Genomic DNA, 23,991 nt, shown 5'->3' on the forward strand with positions numbered 1-23,991 from the left:
TGGGAACTTAGACATTAAAAATCAACAATCTTGACCATCTTGCAGGATAATGGTGGGTAACTTTGAAACCATTGTTTTACACTTTCAGTAAATTATGTTATAAATTACACAAGACTTTCAACACTTATAAAATAGGCTGTTTTTTATTTTTCACGACTGTAGGCAAATGTAAGTGTTCTAAGCATGTTTAAGGTAGGCTATGTTGTTTGTTAGGATAGGTGTATTAAAATACATTTTCATCTCACCATATTTTTGACTCATGATAGATTAATCAGAACATCACTCCCATCATTAACTTAGGAAGTGTCTGTACAAAAGTTTTCTAGAGTTGGATCCCCCTTAAAATTTAGTCACCGATTTACCTAAGTTGATCCCGTTCTTCTTCCCACTGCTGTACAATATTTCGTGATGCCTCATCTTCAAAGTCTTGACAACTTTCAATTAGTCCTTGAAGAATCATCAGCCATCCACTCTTCTTTTTGTAACTCTCACCATTTAAGCACTGAATCTCATACTGAAATATTGAAAAATGGGATTCTGACTTGCTGTTTGCAGGTAAACATAGCTATTAATTAATGGTTGGTAGGGTGACCAGAGTAGCTTGATTGCATAAACCCTGTGTTGCAGGTTGCCTTCATTTTCCTATCCATTGTATTACTGCAACACTACAGAGGATGGAAAAACAAGGGCAACTTGCATTCTCCAAAAGATGATACTTGCTTACAGTTTCAAATGAAACTTATGGTTTAATTTGATCTTTACCAATTATCAAATTACTACAGGTTTATTCCTCAGTAATTTTATGGTAGATAAGTACTAGTTGTATTTTTCCTGGAGGAGGTTTTTGTAACCAAAAAATGGGAATAGGGTTTTCTGGAAATCAAGGTTTCAATTCATGCAAATTCTGCCATGCTACCTTCTCTACCTGAATTTTGTTACACAAAAGCATTACTTTCAACACAACAAAGAAATTACCAGATATATCCGTATTTCATAGATGATTATCCACAAAAAAATATGGCAATGATCTCTGCATAAATCTTTGGTCTTTCAAATTCATACCGAGTAGATTAGATCTGTCACGCAAGTGTGAAATACTTGTCAGCGACTTAATACAAATACATTTCATCGAAATTAATCTGATTGGCTAGTTTCAAATATAGGGTAGAATATCCATTCTTATTCTACAAGATTATTATTATTATTATTATTGCTAACCAGACAACTGAATTAATATTCTTAAATGTAAGGTTGACCCAAATGGCACGTTCTTAATAATACCTGCAAGCACTAGAAATGCAAAGAAGAAATAAGCAAGTGTTTCTGTTGTGGTTTCCTACTCTTTGAAAACCTGGAGCTAACACAGCACATAAACAAGATAAAGGTACATGAGATTTTTCAGACTAGGAATATACTGAAAGGAGGTGTACTGTGAAACAGACTTACATCCAATTCCCATATAATAGCTCCTGTTCTCCAACCATGATTAAGAGAGACATCTGCCAGATCACTGTAAGGATGATCCCCGAAGTACAAAACATGCTGACCCTGCCATTCTTTCATTCGTTGTAACTGCTTCAGATTGCCCTGAATATTCCAAAGATAATAACATATGCATATTATAAATAATGGAGGGGCAAAAGCTTTATTAAATGATTTGGTTTGGCTCAAAGATGAAATGTCAAAAGCAAGCAGTTTTATCATAAATAGAGACAGAACAGCAAGGAATGTAAGAGATTTTGTTTAGCTGAAAATTTTCTTTGCATTCCCTTATATTAAAACACTTCAAAGAAATTGATCTCCAAAACTAAGGTACACTCTAATCAGGTTAACAATAACTAATACAATTAACTTTTCATAAAATTCCTCTATTTAAAACCTATGATACTGTATAAAATTTTACGGGTTGATGTTGACAATTTCACAAGAATGTCTTCTACTAGTATTAAGAAGGAAGGAAAAGTTGTTTTTGAAGCAGTGGAGTAGAAACATGATTAGCCAATTCATGGAAATTTAAACACAAAGTACACAAAAGCTAAGCTGAATAACTTGTATGAATCATGTCCCTATAAAAGGTCAACCTTTTTTCAGGAGTAATGAATTTAGCATCACAATAATGTCCCCTTCATACCACCCTAGGGACAACAGTAGGTGATAGTGTTAGCTGGCCTCCTGTGGGCACCAAGATAGTTGGAAGACCCTACATGGATGAGAACTATGTAAAAAGATGCAGGGGGTTGGAGACTTGTGAGAGAAAGTGTAAAAAAGATATGAGTTGATCAATTCAAAGGAAGCTCTTGGCAATGCACATGATTGGAGGCAATGATGATCATGATGAAAAATACTGTCCCTTATTATATTACAGTACTATAAATGATAATGTGCTAAGTCATTACAACCCATGTAAGAACAAGTTCAAAAGATTATTAAAAGAATACCTGAACAAACTGGCTTACCTCAAGATATATTTTACCCTTCTCTAATTTATCAACTGGCCCCCAAGTCTGCATGAGTATTTCTTCATTAAGTTCTCTGAATGGTCGCATGCTATCAGTGAAGAACGCTGGTTTCTTTGCATTTGCGACAACAACGTCAAAGTAATCCCTCCAGTTCTCTCCGAGGAGATAGGACATTCCTGAATTTCTATAAAAAGAAATATGAATAGTGTCAAAAATACAATATTGATGTGTTTGTTTCACAGATACAAGTTTCTCACTTTAACTTACATATAGTACATGTGAATTGGTACTGTAATTAGAATGATAAGCGAGACCTATCCCTTACGAGGAAATACATTCATCTATGTCAATGGACACTTATACAAAAATTGAAATTTCTTGATAAAATAAATTTTTCATAACCATCACAGTACTGTACTTAAAATTAACCTACATATATGGTTTGTGAATGTCCTAGGCACTTCTGTCTTTTATTGAAGAGACAGAAGAAGAGCCCTAAACATGCACCTAAGGAGTTCTGGGTCCCCAAAAATTCAAGTCAGGAGGAGAAACCTTTGTGTTATGAGAAATGGGTTTGTGTGAAAAAATTAAGAAAGAAATAAAACCTACTTCATGGCAAACAGTTTACTTATAATAGTCCGAATTACAATTTAGGTAAGATGGATCAAGCTGCTGAAGGTCCCAGAACTGACTAATTAAGACCTGTATGATCCATTAAAGAAAATGAACCCACTCCTCTCTGAAGTCTACCTCTCTCACTATGCCTGAAACTGATACAGTATATGCTACCTGTTCCACTGCTATTACTAGTCCTATTAAATCCCTAAGATACTTACAAAAGTAGTGTGCTCTTCCTGAAATTCTGGAGTGTGTACTGAGAGCTGCTGACTGCAGTATTAGGCTACAGTAAAGTATGGGTTTGTGTCAAAACGAAAATCCTATTAGAAGAAATGAATAAGTTAAAAGTAAAAAATTCTAGTGGAGATACTACCTGGTGCACAAAAGATTAACTTCAGATAAAAAAATAGCATGATACAGAAGTAAAAAATCTAAAAGAAAACCAGAGGAATGCTACATTGCTGTCATAGCAAAGCAATATTGTGTATGTTTTGAATAGTGAGTGAAAATACAACCCAAGCATTTTAAAAAACCCTCATGTTTTGTACTAGGACCATGAGAAAAATGGGTTATTTCTGTCTTCACAATAAATAATGTCTATACTTACACAAAGTAGAATGGACTATTTGTTATGAGGAAGATTTCCTTTCCAGTAGTCTTCAATCTTTCAAAAAATGTAACAAGATTTGGGTCTTTGATGAGGTGTTCACTGATATTCCGGCTCACAATCCGATGCATCTCTGGGTGTATGCTACCAATGGCTGCCTGAAAAGAAACAATTTCTATATTAAATTCTCGTGAAAAGCTCATCAACTTGCTGTATATGTTCAACTTAAATAGTGCATACAATTATGGATTTCATCTATGTTAACACAATCCTAATTTTTAACTATCAAGTGCCTGGGCTTTATCAGTGTTAACCCTACAGCGGGTACTGCTTATAATGGGCCTTGCGTAGCCCACTATACATGGTACTACGGGTTCTTTGCAGTGACCTTTTGGCTCTCAGCTGGATTACTTTCTGTCTATTGATTCCAACTCTTTCTGTTGGTCTCTTCCTACACAACTGTCCCACTTTTTCAACTTCAACAATTATCAATTCTCATTTACAAACAAATCCTTTGGGCAAACTATATGAGTCTTGATGTGAACTTGTTAAACTAATTTATTATTATGAATAAATATAAATGTTTGAATAAGAGTCCTTCAAGTAAAACCTTGAGTCTTGAGACAAAGAAATGAATACAAAAATAAAGAAATGAATACAAAAATATCTTAAGAAAAATAAACAACGCAATTATTGCAGATTAAAACAACAAAGGTTTATCCTTGGGGGTGCCAAATGTAAAAATAATACTGGAATAATTAGTTATTGGAGAATAGCAGTGCTTCATGGGAAATATCAGAATAAATGTCTAAAAATTGGGTAAAAGAAATAAAATACATGACTGAACAAGGAAATTTATGCAACTGTGATTACTGTATTAGATCATTACTAATTATCATGGCTTACCATTGGGGATACTGTATTGGAAACTGGCATTTAGAGAAAGGGATACTTGGAGTCTAATTTTTGGCAAAAAATGGGAAATGGGCTTTATATACCAGTTGATTCAATACAGATATGAAACTCAACTTTCTTTGCAGAGACTTTTGGTAATTTTGAGACCCTTGAGCACTGAAAAAATGCTTTAGTAAATGACCACATATTATTCAAATCCTCTTAAAAGAAAAGAAATACAGTACCACTGAATTTGCTGTTTATAAATCTCAATAAAAGCAGAGTAGAAGCACTTCAATTGTAACAGTAATATGTTAGTCATCAATTCATTTTGAAGTACTGTATCGAGAAATTATGTGGCTAAAATGATAAAACCCTTATATTTCTCCATTGAATCTCACATGTTCATCTAGATGCTTCCTTCTGGTCAAACTATGTATGGTATAAATGATTTGTCCTTACATAGAATACTGTATACAAAATAAATTTGTCTTACATCAGCTTACCTTCACATCATTAAACAATGGAACTGAATGGTAAGGAATGTTGTTGTCACTGAAGAACTGAGCAACTTGGCTGAGAAGACACATCTCAGGCATGGAGAACAGATCTGCTAAATGAGCCATTTTTGTATCCTGGAATATAATTAATCATCATCTAAGAATGCTTTTATCTTATACAAAATTATTAACAAGTTATTTTTCTCAGAGACATGACAGTAATAAATAATTAATAAAATAATAATAAATGTTTGCAACAATTATAACGGATAAAATTTTTATCTTTGATTAAATGAACAAATAATCTAATTAAGGTAACCAAAAGGTGAAAACTTGCACTTATATTTGAAACATTTAATTTCAAAGCTGAATCCCCAAAGTAGTGGGTACTAAACCAACATCCTATACATTTAAATTACATCAAAACCTACATGAATACCACTAGCTACAAAAATCACCAGATTTGTAAAACACGCTATTTAAGAAACTTCTTGCAACACCACATTAACAAATTTTGAGGGCTACTATGGCAACAGAGGATTTAACAAGAAAAATTGTGAAAATGCTTTCAATACCAAAAAGTTTAAAGAAGACTGCTGTACTGATATTATAAAAACTGCTTCAGAAGACATGTTTGACTGTATGTATGCACTTGCTGCAGAGTTTCATTGAAGGATTCTTCTAAACACTTTTCAAGGTGTGTAAATTTATTTTTCCTAAGAAATACAAAATAAACTGGTCCTCCATCCAGAACTTCCTTTTACTCTATCATCCATGTACTTCACCCTTCTTTACAGTAGAAAAGTGCAACACTAAAACCTTTTCATAAGTTTACTGGCCTTCCTCAACAGACAGACTGTCACCGCCTTTGAAACTAAGTTTGATGGCAACTCTATGTTTATCCATTCATTTTTACTTTTTTTACACATCTAAGTGAGATCTGAGACATATAGTATAATACAAAATATCTTATCAAATGAGAACCACTGACATTTTCAAACTCATACTGTTATCCTACATTAGGAATTCGTCTTGTTTTTATCTGAATAGTGCCCACCCAACAAAATAACTTTACCTGTTGTAGAAAATAATAAACTAAGTACCTGAGGTAAGGTTTTAAGAAAAGCCAATCAGAAAGGAGAAACATCCAAGAGTCTTTATCACTGAAATATGTAATTTAGGTATCTTGAAAAATTATACCAATTGAAAATTTAAATACGTGCTGTATATTTATTCTTCATCATGAGTATAAAAAGTTCCTATGCAAATACCTACCTCAAGACTAACTTAGTTTAAAGCTGTCTGAGATAACATCCCTTAGCTTGTTGTAAAAAGTTAAATTGTTGAGAGATTTTGATTAAACTATTTACTTTTAAACATGTATGCTACAACAATCTAAGATTCCTGTCAATATTTCTATCATGACACTATATTTGTAATGTGTTTACATTACGAAGCAAAAATCCCTAAAAGTTACTAACATCTATCAAACTTCAACTGACTGCTTAAATGCAAAAAGGAAAAAAATATCAGTAATAGGTCTCTATGTATCAAAACCCTCACAGCCATTGTATCTAGTCAAAAGCCATCTCTTGTTGTAAAGAAAATTATGAATCCAAGGTCTCATAACCTATTAATTCCTAGCAAAATACTAGTTTTGTTTTCCTGATTAATGAATACAGAGCATTAGGGCCAAAGACTAGGCACTGGGACCACGAAAACCATTCAGTGCTAGTGGAACAGAATAAGCAAGCTGTTTATTTCATGGTGACAATCAAGGAACTAGCAATATGCAATATATTTGCAGTGCTGGAATAATAGTGCTTGTGTGCAAGCCAACATCAACTAGTCTGAAAGTGGAAGTTGTTGCAATCTCAAATCCATTACTATTAGTAGTCACAGGATATTTTTACAGAAACAACTGAACAATGTATTTTCCATTATTCAGTCAAAAACTTCCATGACAACAATTTCAGAATTATATTAACAAACATTAAGATAAATCCAATGAAAATTAAAGGAAAATACCTCCAAATAATAGGGAGAGATGTGAAAAAAAGTTATATTTAAACCAACTTGAGTGAACACTGTTCCAGACCACCAATTGCTTCTAAAACCTCAGAAAACATTTACATAGCAAGAAGACTGAAGTACAACAAAAACAAAAAACATATTCTGGATGGGGGACATACTTTTATCTCTAATGGATGTATAGTATAAACATAAAAATTGATGAGAAAAAAGATACTGTATTGTTTAAAATACCAACATTTTTGCACAATTTTCCACAAAGATGAAATACATTTAAACACTGAGTAATGACATGCATTGCTGTTGAAGCAAGAGGTTATCTTACCAGAACAAAGTGCATGTAATTACAATTCTGACTAAATATGAGGAGAGAGAGAGAGAGAGAGAGACACAATGTTTAAATGTTATGATCAGAGGAATCAAATATCTATATCTGTGATCACAGCAATATGATACTCTGTATATGTAAATATATCTTACCCATTACAATGGATAATACACAAATGTAAATAACAACAATTTGGAATAAAACATCCCTTTGTTAGTAACATCAAGAAACATAAAGGTTTACATATAGAAGCTCAGATGTGTAAGCAGTGAAAGCATATTCTAATGGGTGATGTGACTTTCAGAATAGTGGTTATTTTACCAACCTAAAGGAAAAGAGAATAAATATCTGGGGAACATTATAAATGTCTAAACATGGCCTCAGCAACTCCACAAAATCCTACACATTAACATTCATGCATACTACACTAAACTATGCCTAGGCTAAAAGGTAAACAGTATTCCATATATGGGATCTAATTTGCATATTCCCAAAACAAAGGGGCCTTACATACTTGAAGTTTCTATATAAATGCTTAATATGTTTTAAAATGACTTTCATTGCTTTACAAAAGCCTCAACTGTTGTCCAAGGAGCAGCAGCAGAAGTGGAGAGAAAACCCTTCTTGCCATAAGAATTCACAAATTTTACCTGTAGGTATTCAACTTTCAAGCAGTACAAATTAGGTGGTGGTTATCCCACTGTAGAACGCAAGTTTCTACACTTGAAAAATTGTTTTCAGAAGTATCAAAAGGTTCTATGTGACAATAAAGCTAGAAAACTTGTCCTAATGTTTGTTTATTTGAACAGGGGTTCTATCTTTAAAGTGTTTTTCCTTTTGATTGGAAAAATAGTGCTAACACAAATTCTTGTCCAATAAAGTCATAAATGGCAATTCGAAGAGGATGAACATAAATCTTTGAAGAGGATAAAAAAACAAAGATGAAGACCCATGGGTAAGACTATATATGTATTTGCAACATGAACACCATTTAAACAAAGGCAATAATAACAAGTCAGACATCTCTCAACCAAGAATATCAAAGAAGGAAAAAATACAGTTTACTGTTCATAAAGAAAGCCATTTACATGTATGCTTCAAATCCGATCAAAACACCGATAGCTACCTGTGAATTCTACTTAAGCAACAATTTCTTAACCATCACCAATGTTCACTGCTTTCTCTTTCAGCATATTAGAAAGACTGACTGATTTCTCTGTAAGCATTTGATGATTTAACAGACCAACATGCTTTGTACACCCATCAAATCACTCAAAAAATCAAATCTCCATTTTACTTGTTACTGGGTGCTGAGCAAAAGGGACCACTTTGCTACTAGCAGAAACAATGTTAAATTCAGTAGATTCAGGATTCTTTTCTCTTTGCATGCGATGGTATGGATGGTGAATGCAGGCAACTTCAACTTCAAGGTGCCAACAATGCTTTATTAGGCTTTACTGATATCTAACAATTCATCTTGCTATGAGATATATACTGTAGATTAACCTGAGATATAGCATGGTTGCTCATAAACACAAACCTATGGTAGTTAGATGCTGGGTGTAGTTCTTGTACAAGTTTGGTGGTATCACCAGCTTCATTGGCTGTACAGTATGTTCACTCTACAGTGGCTTACCACAAAACAAATACTGAATGCCATTCAGGCTCTTTGCTTAAAGCCAATTTTATTCAAGCAAAAAATGCTCTTCAGACTTCTGTCAGTGAGTGAAAACAAAAAGTAATGTAAGCCTTTTGAAGAGTGAAATGGAGAAAAGCAAATGTTCATACTGAGGGGCAAAAAACCTGGGCCACTTCTTCACCAAACAGCAGAAGAAAAAAATGTCATAACTCATGGATTCTGAGTGTTCAACCATCAATTTTGTTTCAAACAAGAGGCAAAGGTACATTTTGTTGAAACAAAAATAAGTTTTTAATACAAATGCATTATGTATTATTAGCCCTTTTGTGAGACACAAATAGTCCTGGACACTGCAACCTATGTTCAAAGAAAGACGATAGAAAATGGCAGTCTGCCAATATTGCCCATGTGGAAAAGGATCCCTAAAGGTCTCCAGCAGCAACTGAATCATTTGTGTCATCCAATCCATGAGTGACAAAAAATAATATGACTGGGAAACATACATTATAGGTTCCATAATTAGTTAATAAGAAAAAATTTAATTTTACTTCAATAAAATTTTTACCAGATACCCATTACTTGTTTAGTCCAAATGCACTAAGTATACGTATTTCGAGTAAATCTAAGTATATAAGCAATTCATTGATACTGTAATTGCATATTATAATAACAAGGACCAAGATATCAGTGTTCATAAAGGGCATGTTTATAATGAAGAATTACAATCAGAAAAAATGCATTTAAATAATAAGTTGATGATACAACTTAGTAAAACACTTTGAGATGTCATACCAACTATTGGTTAGGCCCAGCAACAGATTGAAGGAAGATCTCCCAATCGAGTTTATTTTATGAAGCAGTCCCATGATGCAATCACTAGACAACAGTTGAGGGTTTAGCAAAACAGAGAACCGTATTTGGGTACTTCATGCACAAGTTTTGTTGATATATGAATAAAAACTGTACACAATCAAAACCAAACACCAAGGACAAAACTGCATATTACAATTCTGTTTTGAAAGTCATTTAAAAACAATGTTTTGGTATAGACTGTTAATGATTGTAACCATAAATTCTACATACATATACCTATTTCTATGCAAAATATATACAGTGACCAATTCTAAACAACTGATGCTTTTACAAGACTATCATAAACCTCTCTAACTACTTCTTACCGTCCGCTTTGTATGGTTTTGCAGAGAGAAGCATGAAAAATACCAACAGCATGCTTACCCTTAGGAAATTTTACAGCTTATACTTCTAATTACAGTATGTACAGTATATATAAATACCAGATATATTTAAGATATACAAAAATTGTATAACTTCCATCACAAGATCTGAACCATGATTTAAAATATGAATAAATGGAGTAAATGGCCACATAGTCTATTCATGAACTGTATATATGCATGTACAGGCAGTCCCCGGTTTACGATGGGGTTCCGTTTTCACGCTGCAACGTGAACCAAAAAATGTTGTAAACCGAAAAATCATCGAAAATCATAAAAAATCCTAAAAAAACCTTACTTTTAATGCTTTGGGTGTATTGAAAATGATGTAAACTGCATTTTTATTGAGTTTTTCATCAAAAACACCTCCAAATTTTTATTATTCTGCCGTTTTGGAACCATATTTCTTCCGTTGGATCGGCATACAACGTGTTGTAACCCTGGAACATGTGTCGTAAACTGGGAAATAATTTCTGATGAATATATTTGAAAAGCGTTGTAACCTTGGAACGTCGTAAGCTGGAGCTGTCGTAAACCAGGGACTGCCTGTACTATAGAAATACAGGCAGTCCCCAGGTTACGATGGGCCCGGCTTACGTTCTGAGGTTACGATGCTTTTCAAATATATTCATGAGGACGATGTTGCAGATTACGACGTTTCCGAAAGAAATACTGTATTCATTTGGAGGTTTTTTGATGAAAACTCAATAAAATGCAGTTTACATCATCTTCAATACATCCAGAGAATTAAAAGTAATGTTTTCTTAGGATTTTTGACAATTTTCAAAGATTTTTCAGTTTACAACGATTTTCGGCTTACGATTCTAAGTAGGAACGGAAACCCTGTCGTAAACCGGGGACCGGCTGTACAACAAAATCAGTCAGGCAATTTATTTTTTTAACTGGATGCAAGTGGAATGAGAACCGAAAGCTTTTAGGTCACATACCCAGTCTGGTGAGAACATGAAAAATGGTGTCCTCATCATACCAAACCAACATCTTACAATTTTCCTAAATACTAGAATAGCCATGTAGGGAGCGTGCCACATTTGAGAACTTTGCAAGTTCCCTTGGTCTCTTCCCACATAACTGTCCAGCTTCTTAAACTCTAAACATGTGACTCAGTGGTCATTGTTAAACTAATTTATATAAAAAACCACTGGAATACAGCATTGTAATAGAGTAGAAAACAAATTATTCTATATACAGTACTAAGTAAATATATTGTGTGATTTGCAAAGAAACATAAAAGTTACATATAATAATTTATTTTATGACAAAGACTTTTTTTTTTAATATAGCAGACCCATCAGTAAAAATGTTCTTTGTAACATTTGTACCAGAACCTTTGGATGATGGGCTAATAGCATAGATTGCACTTTTCTTCTGTTGGAACCAAATTGTATTAAACTGCAATTTTGCAAACTTATTTGTGATTAACAAAAGAATTTTAATGAAAATGATAAAATAATTATTATAAAACTGCCTAACAAGACCACTGGGTTACACTTCTGGAATTTCAAAGGACTCAATCTGAAAGATTATGGTCTGAAATAAGCTGACAATTTAAGTGAAGACTAGGTAAAGAAACTAGATGGCTGTTGTAATTAGAATGAGATTAAAAGGAATGGCTGTAAATTAAAAGGAAGAAAGCAATGCAGTTGGTGGCTATGAGAATACTGTGGAGAACATTTGGGACAGTCTACAATGTGCTACATGAGGCACACGAAGTGGTATCCTCCTAAAAGAACTGCAGTATATTTTTAATTAGTTCTATCAACATCAGGGAGAACAGAGCAAACTTAAACTTGAAACCTATTTCCAGATCTTGCGGCAAATCTATATACAGTATCCTGGTGGGTCTGCCACCTATCCAATTGTACTGGTACATTCATTAACAAAAAATTGTATGTACACAAAAACAGCAACAATTGTTCTAGTTTGGTTACAACTAACCAAATTTTAAATTGATAATGGCTAATCTAACCACTCCTTACATACTGAGATATTAAAATTATCATGTATAATTCATTTTCAGTATAGGGCAACAACTGGAACAACAAAAGGTTCAAGAAGTTGGACAGGAAGTGGTAAGAGAATATAAGGTATGGATCACAAGTTGAAGTTATCAAGCACTGGAGTAAACTGTAAAAATTCATGAGGTCAAAGACCAAAACTTGTAAGTTTCTCTTTTATAAAAATAGCTCCTGATATTATCATTATCACCAATTCCAAGGATATGTTTCTGGCTTAGTGTGTTTGTTTGTTAGCAGGATTATGCAAAACATTGGGTGAGCATAATTTATTAAAATTCTGCCAAAATATTGGCCTTGTGGTCTGGTCAGGAATAAGTAACTAGATTTTGGGAGAGGTGGAAAGGTAACTTTTATGGAAAAGGTATAATCTGGAGGGTGAACTGACCAGTTATGGCAGAGGCTTGTAATTTATGAATGCCTATTGTTATTACAATTATTATTAACACTATTATTACTATTATTATTGACAAATATGAAGAACAATCACATTCTTTGAAGATGGTAAAATAAGACTCTTTTCATATTTTATAAATCATGGTAGTACTGTAGATTGTTAGAAATACACTTAAAATCCTTAAGCTTCAAGAGGACTACTGCCTTGCCATTATTATTATTATTATTATTATTATTATTATTATAATTTTATTATTATTATTATTATTATTATACAGCCTATTTCTACCAATAACTTAAAACTGACATCACCTAACATGATCCTAATTGGCCCTGGTAGATTAAATTAAAATGAATATAAAAATGGATCCCATCAGCACTAATGTTAGTTGTACCATACAACAAATTAGGGAAAGGTAAGAATAATAATTATACAGTACTAGAGTTAACTTTAATAAGCAAAATTCTACTCATTTTCTTCCTTCATTCTTTAACATCGGACTAAACAAAAAAAGCATTTTAGATTAAACAAATGCATACATACTCAGTCTTAATCTGAAATCAGACTGGTTCAAATACAAAGAGCCAACTTACACACGAACAGCTTCCCATGGAATGACACTGTTCCCAGCTGTTCTGTGTGAAGATGGAAATTAAGGGTATCCAGCTCCTTCAAAAGCTTCAAACCATAAATCATTAAAGCTTCATGACAAATTTGCATCTGAGTAGATTACCACTAATACAGATATACATAATGCTAAGCAATGAAAATCACAGGACTCAAATAATACACCAAGTCAATTTTAGAAACATAAAATAAAATCTGTAAATTTTCTAAAACTTATGTTCATGCAAAATACAAACCATTGATTCAAAAATAAAACCCATTTTTTTTTTTATTACAAACCCATTACTTTTACATAGCATTTATGTGTACATTTACATCCCAGATACCAAGAGTCCTTAAAGAAGTAAAGGAGGATGGTCAGCTCCTAGGGGTAGCCATTTCACTTCTTGTGTCTGTAATCAGAAACAGCTAGTGCTGGGAGGAAAAAAATTATACCTACAGTATTTCACAATAACTGATACTTTTACATAGCCTTATTAGCATCTTAGGTGAGAGGGAGCTGCACTGTTGAGAAACAAGCATGTGAAGGGAGCTTCTGAAATGAAAAAAATTGCCAAGAACCCACAGGCAGTAGATTAAAAAGGGGTCAACAATAGGCTGGACAGGAAGCCTATACCAGTACTAAGGTATAATGGATGAATAGTACACCGGACAAATGATGACCTACATTACACTTAAAGACAAGAAAACAAGAAAATTGATATATCAGAAATGTGATGCATCCAACAGCAAGTGTGGAAAAGTTATACTTACGAAGAAGAAAAGGGTGGAAGACTGTATCAACATTTAGAAAAGATCACTTAGGCAGTATCTTAAGCAAACAGAAGAGGAGTGGCTGAAAGCAGCTTGGAATGAAAAACTCATCTCTTGCAATGAGAGCCTGAAAAGTATAAGGAAAGGGTCACGAGCCCAAGGGAAGAGAAATGGGATAATAAGCAAATGCATGACCAGTACCAGAAGTTGACAGGACACAGCTGGAGATGGCAGTTGGCAATGACTTGGGGAGAGCAGAGACTGAAGGCATGTTGGTGGCAGCTCAAGATCAAGCACTATGATGCAATATATATATATATAAAATAAAATACATGGCCAAATATCAGCATCATCTATATATTGCAAGTGTGAACGAAATACTAAGACCGTCAACTACATCACAGAGAAGGTCTGACACAGTTACCAAGGTCATGCAATGTAAGATTTGTAAAGAAAATATCCTAACTGGCAAGTTGTACAGCCATATACCAGAAAAAGTGCTGGAAAACAAAACAAAAAAACAAAAAGTCAAGGTACAGTACTCTGAGACTATGATGTAAGGACTGACCATGTGATACAAGCCATAACACCAGACCTAATCCTTAAACTGGGTTTGGTCTAGAAAAGCGTACTGCTGGCCACAGCAAGGTTAAATATGAGTGTGTTGGATAACTAAGAAAAGAGAGAAGTGGGGTTGAAATCCTTAAGAAGCAGGTTGCAGCCTGGATACAAACTCCAGAGATACCAATCCAGTAAAGTTGTGAAGAAAAACAGTATTATTCATAAGTTAACAATAATAACACCCCCCGTTTTAAATTGCAGAACAAAGTGGTCTCTCCAAGACCAATTTCAGCAAGATGAATATCTAAAATGCTGACAAAAGTGACAAGTTAAGTTACATTTTTTGATTACCATGCATTGTGTTTGGTACACTTTTCTCCTATGCATCAAGTGCTTCTGGAATCTAAATGATAACAGTTCACACTGCTCCTCGATGATGTCAGTGCTACTCAGAACAGAATACTCTTAGCTTCAGCTGGAATCCTTCCTGTATACAGTACCTGTTAAGCTTAAAAATAAAAACAATGGTGTGTACATTGTTAGAAAACATTAATCAATATTTTGTAATAAAATTGTTTCAGAAATGTAAGCCATTAGTATTTTTAAATAGTTCCCTCATTCCTGCCCTTGCAGAAAAAGAGACCAAATAAACAATGAAAAGAACTCATCACTGATCTAAACCTAGACAGTAAAAACATGAGATAATGATAATGATGAAAACAATGGTTGGCACCCATAAAACTCAGTTTTATTTATGAGGATTTGACATTTCTTTAAAAATTTATGTATTATATAACAATTTTCACTCTACTCTTCCATAAAAATAGCTGTAATAAATAAACAAATCAATTCATCTTACAATACTATTTCATTTGTACAATTGATGTCTTGTAAGGGAGATTTTTGGAAAAATGACCTCTTAAAAAGTATGGTATTCAAAATCATTCACATGACCATATATTACTAGTGCTGTACTGCAATAACAGAGAATGCTTAGTTTACTTACGCCTCTTAGATGTCCTTCAACATAATACAAGGGCAAAGATCTACTTCCATATATATTTATGACTTCTTCAGGACTAAGAACCGTGAGACCGCGATAGATAGAGCCATTCTGAATTTGTTGAAACTGATCAAGTTTCATCAAGAGACCATGCTCTATATCATAATGAAGGCCACGAACAGCAAATTCACGATTGTACTGAAGATCTTTGATTTCATCTGGATACTGTGGAAATAAAAATTCCTGATTACTGTCAAGTACAGTACTTCTTCATCCCCAATGGTAAGTACAATACAGTGTAAGAAAAACTACATATCAGACAATGTTATGCGCAAGATGTAAAATATGGCAAAACAGTCCACAGCACTATAGGGTATTAGCATGACCTATGAATATCCTCCTGTGTACAGCACATTATATAAACAATTTAAAAAACAATGTAAATTCTATAATAATATAGCAAATACTGTATTTAAGATAATGTGCATTTTTCTTAGATATACAAACACTGAACTGTATATCTTTTATATGGAATATCTTTCAGTGGCTCCAGGACTGGGTGAAGCTTCGACATAAGGTTTCAAATTTGGCAGTGACAGACAGTATATCTATCAAAAATCTACATTTTGCTCGCCAAGGGAAAACCATATGAAAATGTAGAAGTCTCCTTCTGATGGACATGCCTTTAGTTCTGCTGAAGAGAGAACCTTCACTGGTTTCTGTTGCCCTCCAAATTAAAGATGTCACATTTGCAGTTCTGGGTAAAAGAGGCTTATTCTTCATTCTCTTGGTCCCAACCAAGAGTGTTAAGGGTTGGCTGTCTGGGGTCATGGGGGCTTCTCTAATTCCCAGCTTAGTTATATGACTAAGTCAGAGATTTGTCTGATACCGTGGCTATTTCCAAATGTCCTGGTATCTGGACAACTGTCCTCCTGGCACAGTTCCATCTCCACTTGACTTCTGGCATCAACTTTATCCCAACAGTGACTTCTGCTCAAGATGTCTAGAACAGTGCTCTTTGCACTTGCCAGCATAAGATTTGTCTTGTGAAGAAGAAAATGAGGCAGCAAATGAAGTCTAGCACTGTATACATGGCTCCAGTTAATAATTCCTGGATCTGCCCATCTGGAGAACATGAGAGCATTCATCCTGGTGCTAGGGGAAAATCACCCTGTTTAGACTGAGAATGGCAAAGATTTTAAAATAGGTCAGTACAGTGTAGAGGATGGCACAGGCTTTGGAATTTCCTGTTGGAACAAAATTTCATATAAGCAGTTAAAAAAACAATAAAACTTACCCTGTATTTTGATATGAGCACTTTTTTTCCTAGTTCATATATCAAATGTTCCACAGATGACTCATAATTGGCCAGTGTATAATCATAGTCAAACCCATAAACCTCAATATCTCGGAGGTCCAGCTCATTATTTGCAAAGACTGAACGAGGGTTGACATTATCTGGTAATTTTTTGCCTGAAAGACAATAAAAACAATCTTACAAAATAATTTTTTTACACCCAATTACATGTCATGTAGTTACAAACCATTGCCTTACTTCAGTACTCAGAGGGCACACTGGCTGGGAATAAAGTATCTTATTCTTCTAGTAATTACTATTAATATTATTATTTTCTTTATAAATCTCTTGAACTGAATGGCAAATGTAAAATGGGATTTATTTTAGGCTAGAAATTATAAGGAATTAGTTTCAGCTGCAGAATATCTTGAACTCTCAAGTATTGGTTACTGCTGCATCTTTGATATGTGACTTCCCTATTTTGTTTGTCCAGAGTCTGGATGTCCACACAAGGCCACCTAAGCCCTTTCACACCTTGCTTCATTATCTAAAGCAAGGGCCTGTGCCCACATACAGCCAGCTTCAATCTAAAACAAGACACATAACAGATTTGTTGCATATCTAAAGGCCAGACCACCAAAACATCTGATAAGTTGAAACATCTGTTAAAAATTACTAATTACCATTAAATGACCATGATTTTTTATGGATGAGAGTTAGATCTCTAACTGAATACTGTATGATCAGTGCAGTGGAACATTACTAAATAGATATCATGCAGCATCATGCATGGTTCCTAAATTTGACTGTTAATCATCTATTCTATCAACACTTTTCCTAAATTTGACACATCTATTCTTGTTGGTATTGTCGTTAGATATAAAAATAAAACTGCTCTACATGAGCAACACAAAAATGCAACATATTTGACCAACTGGTAAAGAAGCGACACAGGTTCAATGATTTTATTGGAAGCCAACAAAGTCATGAATAGTTGGCAAGGTATCACAGGAAACGCAGCCAAACAGGATGAGTATACAAACCGTGCGGCAGTCAATGAAGCATAAATTTATCTCATTGTTTACTTTTCTGTTAAGAATAAATGCAATGCTTTATCTCTTAACTGTAACAGTGCCATTTGCTGTCCTGTCTGTCGACAAAGCAATAAATAATGTTTTATATTCAATAGCTGAATAATTCCTGGTTTTACTAGTCTAAATACATAACCTCAGTTTTATTAGTATAAATACATAATCTCAAGTTAAGAATACCAAAAAATTATATCCACATCTAAACAACAGAGTCAGTGACACAATACAGTACTGTTTATTTAAAATTTCAACAGCACTTTAAAAAATTTAAAACCATAATCAAAATACCAATCAGAGTTGCTATATGACATGCAGTTAGTTTCATATCATACTGTGGTATCAAAGGCAAATTATAAAATAAAGATGCCAGCATGAATAATGCATACCCTTTGACCCCGCCAGATCAATAATAGAAGAAAACCAGCTGGAAATGAAACAACACTTAGCCAATGCAAACAAATAAGTATAGTTCAGTATTTCTAAAAAAAAGTAATCAATGCTGGCATACAGGATACATGCACTAACAGAATTATTATCTCACCCTACTGTGATCTAAAGCCAAACAAAAAATGGGAGATTGTATAAATAAATGAATGCTTACTCAAATATACATACATACTGTGCATATAACATCTGGTCCTACATCTTATATAACACTTTTATAAAACTTTTTTTCACATGTGACTTAACTTGCATCAGGTTGTTAGAACAAATCAAATCCCTGTCATGATATGAAAGGAATGCTGGGATTCATTATTCTTCAAAAGAGTGGCAGAAGAATCTTAAAACAACACTGATAAATCATAAGCAACAATGGCAACTATGCAGCTCAAACACTATCTGCAGATATGAAGCAGACATAATGACAGGTCCATTTGGCACACTTACAAGAAGCTAAAAGGGAACCCACTCAGTGCCTCAATACTCCTCATTTTTACTGAGGGAATCAGTCCCCTGATCTAAAATTTATTCATGCATGTTACATCTTGACACGTAGCATCAGTTTCAATGCTTTTCTTGAGAGAGAGAGAGAGAGAGAGAGAGAGAGAGAGAGAGAGAGAGAGAGAGAGAGAGAGAGAGAGAGAGAGAGAGAGATATCTTTAATAATTTAAAGTAAAATGAAAAATATATTGTGCATAAAAGAAAATTCAATACACACATTCATAAATGGTATTGCATATTGTATGCACAGCATATAAAACGTAGCTAATGTATATTCAATTGCATCTATCTCTGTAACCATCCATCCATACACAGTAATGTACTGTATACATAATAAAGACACAAATAAACTAAAAATTACAAGCAAAATGAATTCTTGAGTATGTTAGCATATGACTTCTGTGTAGCAAGGCCATAAAATTACTTAGCAAAGGAAATTCCTAAATACTGTGAAACTTGAGTCACATCCAAGCTGAGTACATCATGGTTTGTGAAATTTACTCTTCAAATTTATGGGTACTTTTACCTGTTACTTCATATATTCGGCCAATTGTTTAGACAGCTGGCACTAAAGCACATAAAACTCCTTATGTAAGATCACGTTTCTCCAAGGATGAATAATATGAAAAGATTAACTTAAATAAAACTGCAAAATTTTTTGCTGTACGGAAATTTAAATATTTTGCTTACAGATACCCGAGTTTTACACATGACCTTTTGTGTAAAGTACTCATCTTAGTATTGCAATCCAAAGTTGATTACAGTAAACATTTAACTTGAAGTGTGTTCATGCTGGGAATGGAAACCTACTGAAAGAATACAGTGTGTACTTCATCAGCTTGTAACACTTGCAAACCTTCAATATCAACCTGTAGGGTTGGGAAGTGGACACAACAATGGAAAATCTATATCAGTATTATTCAGATGTAAACTGTTTTGTAGAACACAGATACTGTAATTGCTTTGCCAAAGTACATTACTGTAATTTTAGATTTTTATATTTTGATGGGCATACTAGTTACGGATTCTGTAATCAAATTAAGGATGTATGATCAATCAAGAATCTAAGTTACAAGTTAAATACCAACTTGTTAGATGGTTTGTTTAACTTAAAATTGATGCATGTAGTTAGCATTAAGACATGAATGCCAATCCAAAGGGCTGTTGAGACCTCTTAATGACAGTGATATAATGTATGTGATTACACAAATGCTCTACTTGGGGCAGAAAATGAGATTCTTTCAAAAGGAGTAATTAAATTATAATCACCCCTCTGCAATTTACAGAATCCATGGAGACTAAACTGTCAATTACATTTCTTTAGTTAGGATAAAATGTTTGAAATAACAGTACAATACAGCATTTCAACAAAAAAGTAGTACCTGCACATGTGAACCCATAACTGCCTGAACCTAATCAACTATGAAAAGAAGGCCAGTCTTAAAAGTAACTGCCACTGTTACCAAGTTGTTTAAGTCCAGTCTTTAAAATGATATAGGCTGAAAGGCACAGATGATGTCCTTGTGATCTACTTGACAATTAGATTGGCTTCTGTCTTGCAAAAAAAAAAAAAAAAAAAAATCATGTTGCCAGACAGGAGTGCATTATGGCACCTTAGCTGAGAAAATGAAAAAAAAAGGACATTAAGTTGGATGGTAAATATATTAAGAAAAGAAAGAACTATGTTGAAAACAGAGGAAGGATCCCAGAGAAGGCACCAGAATCATATGGTTAAAAGAAAAACCTTTGCTCTCCAATTTCATAAAACCCAAAGACAGCATGTCTTTATAAATGAATTGAATCCTTTTACAGGAATATAGTTAAAACCACAGTCTCTCAGATGCAATTAGAGTAATCAATATTATCAAGACATCATAGCAAAAAGAAGGCAGCAGCTTCCACAACCAAACCCATGCTTTATTGTAAAAGTAACTTTGTTTCTAGACAACAGTTATTTTTGGATTCTTCTGACATCAAGTCCTTGTCAGCAAAATTACTTTTCACTTCTGTAGCGAGAAGCATCTGCTCATAAGTTATTGAATAACAGAACCAACTGAAGCTGCTGATCACTTCTTGACTCAGTGGTTGGATCATGCTCTACATGTTGCCAAGAAGAAACATGACACTAAACAGTGGATGGTATTTCTATAAATAAGGTGGATGACCTAAGAAATTATCCAGGTATGATAACTTTAAAGGAAATATGTTTGCATTAATGATACACCTTTGTTGTCTTGACAAACATATCAAACCAGTCAGTGGGAGGTTACTGTGGCAGTAATGTAAGCCTTGCTATTGTCTTAATAATTAATTTCCATCTTCTCAAAGTTCACATCTTTAATTATTACACTGTGACATCTACCATGCATGCCAAAGCTCAAAAGCTTGAGGTTGCAACCCAAATCTCAGTAAAACAAGGAAACAGTGAGACAGACTTGGTGGCCTTTTCTTCCTCCATAATGAACGTATGAATGGGAGTCATTTCCATATACAGCATAGTAAGAAAAAATATAAAATTTTCAAAGAAGTTAGTATTTTTCATAATACTAACCTGAGCCTATTATGTAAGAGTATTCCTCAACACAAGCTGGAAACAATTTCATTGGTCACAAGGTGATTAATTAGCAGTAGGCCTGTGATTTGTTCCTATGAGCCTCCAAATGTAAGCTAGGACAATTGACATATCAAGTCACTAGTAGTACTAACATTATAATTAAACAAATACAAATTTTATGCCTACATTGTAGAACAACAAAACTGGTTACATTAACACCCTCTTGCAGCCTTCATACCTTTCATTGTTTACTTCAAATCCATTTTGAACAAAAAAATTGAAACTTCGTACATACATGACAATCAATACAGGAAGCTTTAATTTTAAGGTCACTCATTGTTCAGGAAGAGGTCTGAAATTGATCAGGCTACAAAAAAAGTATAAACTTATGGCAGGCAAGTCCCCAAGTCAGGTTAAGTAAGGATGCTGCCTTGTATATATCCCTATGATGCTTTTGCCATAATAAGAATGGGGACAGGTGTCCAGGAAGCCAAACTTTCCCAGATCTGGTATTGTGTGTTTTACACATTTGTGATCATTACAACTGGTGTAACTGATTCATTTCTGATTTAAAAGTAAAAAAAAAAGTTTGTTTCCCACTGAGGTCCCTTCAAATCTATTTGATATAAGGGTAACGAATACTCAAAACTGAATAGTTTGTAATCACAAAAATGGTAAAAAAAAAAAAATCCTTAAAACACGATATGCCATCAGAAAGCTCTAATACATTTTATTTATTTGGCAAGAAATCAATACAACAAATACCCTAGGCTGAAATAATACACAAGCATTTTTATATGTTACTTGTTGCATGATTCACAAAATAATAAAACTTTAGTTTGGATTTGTATTCAGCCTATAACGGTCGAACAAGGTCAAACAATGCCACTTTGACTTTGCTACAAGATCGAGCCTAATTTCAAACTTGCCTACCACTGCTTGTAACCTCAATGTCATATTGTAATTTAGGTCTAAAGTCAAATTTTACCCAAAGACCAATGTGAACTGCAATTAAAAGGTCGGTAAGTACAAAATACATTTTAGAAAAAAACTCACTCTCCCATAAGGCTTTATGATCTTGGTAGCTCTTCTGGAGACGTTCTACCGAGTACTCGCGACACTGAGTTGCACACATGATTGGGTATCTGGTGACCCTTTGGCGGAATCCAGGCCGTGCACTAGTCCACAACACACTGCCCAATAACCGTAAACTTGGCATCTTTTAATTGCACGGAGCTGGCACCTCAAAGTAAAAACAAAATCGTACTCGGCCGTCGTCTGCTCCTGTGCTCGCGTGTCCTGGCGACGCTCAGACGCGCTAGCTATTGCGTCTGATTTTTTTTTAGAACTGTTCATTATGTCATGACTGATTTTATTGTGAGAGTCTGTTTAAATACTTTTATATATGTTCGATTTCTCAAAGGCCTTGTGCGTGTGATTTATGAAAATTTCTGAAAAATACACAAACAAGCGGTTTTTTCTATGGGTTTCAGTAGGTAGATTCATTCCAAGCACAAAGTTAAATGCACCTAATAATTTGTGTATCTATGCTTGTAGTCTACCAGATGATGAGTAACGTCGCACCAAAATCCGTTGTTTACATCTCTTTGTGTACGGTTGTGTTCTATCAATCAAAAACGTTCTGATGACCTTTTCAAAATGTTTCAGACAAGAGCATAAAATAAACATTGCAATACCTGGCAACTTCTCAGGTCTGTTAATCTCGCGCTGACCTGTTACGGGTGCTTAAGATGACTTCAAGAACTTTGAATTTAACTATATGCACCTTTTGACCTGTCAGATGGAATGCACGTCGCTAGAATTCAGTAACTTAATCCAGTAGGGCACAGATACTGATTTTTCAACCAGGCTACTATAATAGCATCTGTTGGAAGTAAAGTATATCCATCGAGTTTTATTTAAAAGCCTTAGACAATTCAGACGTTCTCGGGGCGTCTAAGGCATTTTAGGGCAAATTTTTTGGAATCTGATTTTCCAAAATAAATGACTGGCTTTTTGATGACTAAATGTTCAACTTTTTAATGAGTCCTTTATTGAAATAATATTTTTTATGAAGAAATAGGAATCGTATTGACCTAGTCTTAGTTTAGACTAATTGTTTTAGTATAACCTGCAATATTTCTATTCTGTGTTTTATGTAGTTTAGTATTCCATACCATGTGAATTAATGAACAGCATTGAACATTTTGACTTGTGCTCTTTGTAACGATAAATTTATAAACAAAATATTTTAATTTATTTTTATTTGTTTCTGTTAAACTTGAATATTCAGAGGAAATTTTTCCAAAAATATAAAATAAAATATTGGTATAGTGAAACGGAAAAGACAATATTTGTAGGAAACATTTAAATGGTTTTATATAAATGAGTGGAAAACCTGAAAGGCAAACAGATTAATTGT

The 23,991-nt window shown here is 33.9% G+C and overlaps 1 protein-coding gene across 2 annotated transcripts in view; it reads right to left on the reverse strand.

Annotated features, from left to right (window-relative positions):
* Nt5c (5' nucleotidase C) overlaps positions 1-23,143 on the reverse strand; it is a 26,026-nt gene extending 2,883 nt beyond the window's left edge. The window contains exons 1-9 of one of the 2 annotated variants that reach the window (XM_067123551.1): positions 22,626-22,897; positions 16,983-17,158; positions 15,689-15,910; positions 13,335-13,376; positions 5,085-5,213; positions 3,685-3,842; positions 2,457-2,643; positions 1,447-1,587; positions 363-514 (exon numbers count right to left, since the gene is read on the reverse strand). In XM_067123551.1, the coding sequence (XP_066979652.1) occupies positions 363-514; positions 1,447-1,587; positions 2,457-2,643; positions 3,685-3,842; positions 5,085-5,213; positions 13,335-13,376; positions 15,689-15,910; positions 16,983-17,158; positions 22,626-22,788 (1,370 nt within the window). In that variant the 5' untranslated portion in view covers positions 22,789-22,897. Of the gene's footprint in view, positions 1-362; positions 515-1,446; positions 1,588-2,456; positions 2,644-3,684; positions 3,843-5,084; positions 5,214-13,334; positions 13,377-15,688; positions 15,911-16,982; positions 17,159-22,625 lie in introns of both variants that reach the window. The other variant, XM_067123552.1, reaches the window with a different exon arrangement.
* Between the last annotated feature and the right edge of the window lie 848 nt (positions 23,144-23,991).

Source organism: Macrobrachium rosenbergii, chromosome 21 (assembly GCF_040412425.1).
Source record: "Macrobrachium rosenbergii isolate ZJJX-2024 chromosome 21, ASM4041242v1, whole genome shotgun sequence".
Taxonomy (NCBI): domain Eukaryota; kingdom Metazoa; phylum Arthropoda; class Malacostraca; order Decapoda; family Palaemonidae; genus Macrobrachium; species Macrobrachium rosenbergii.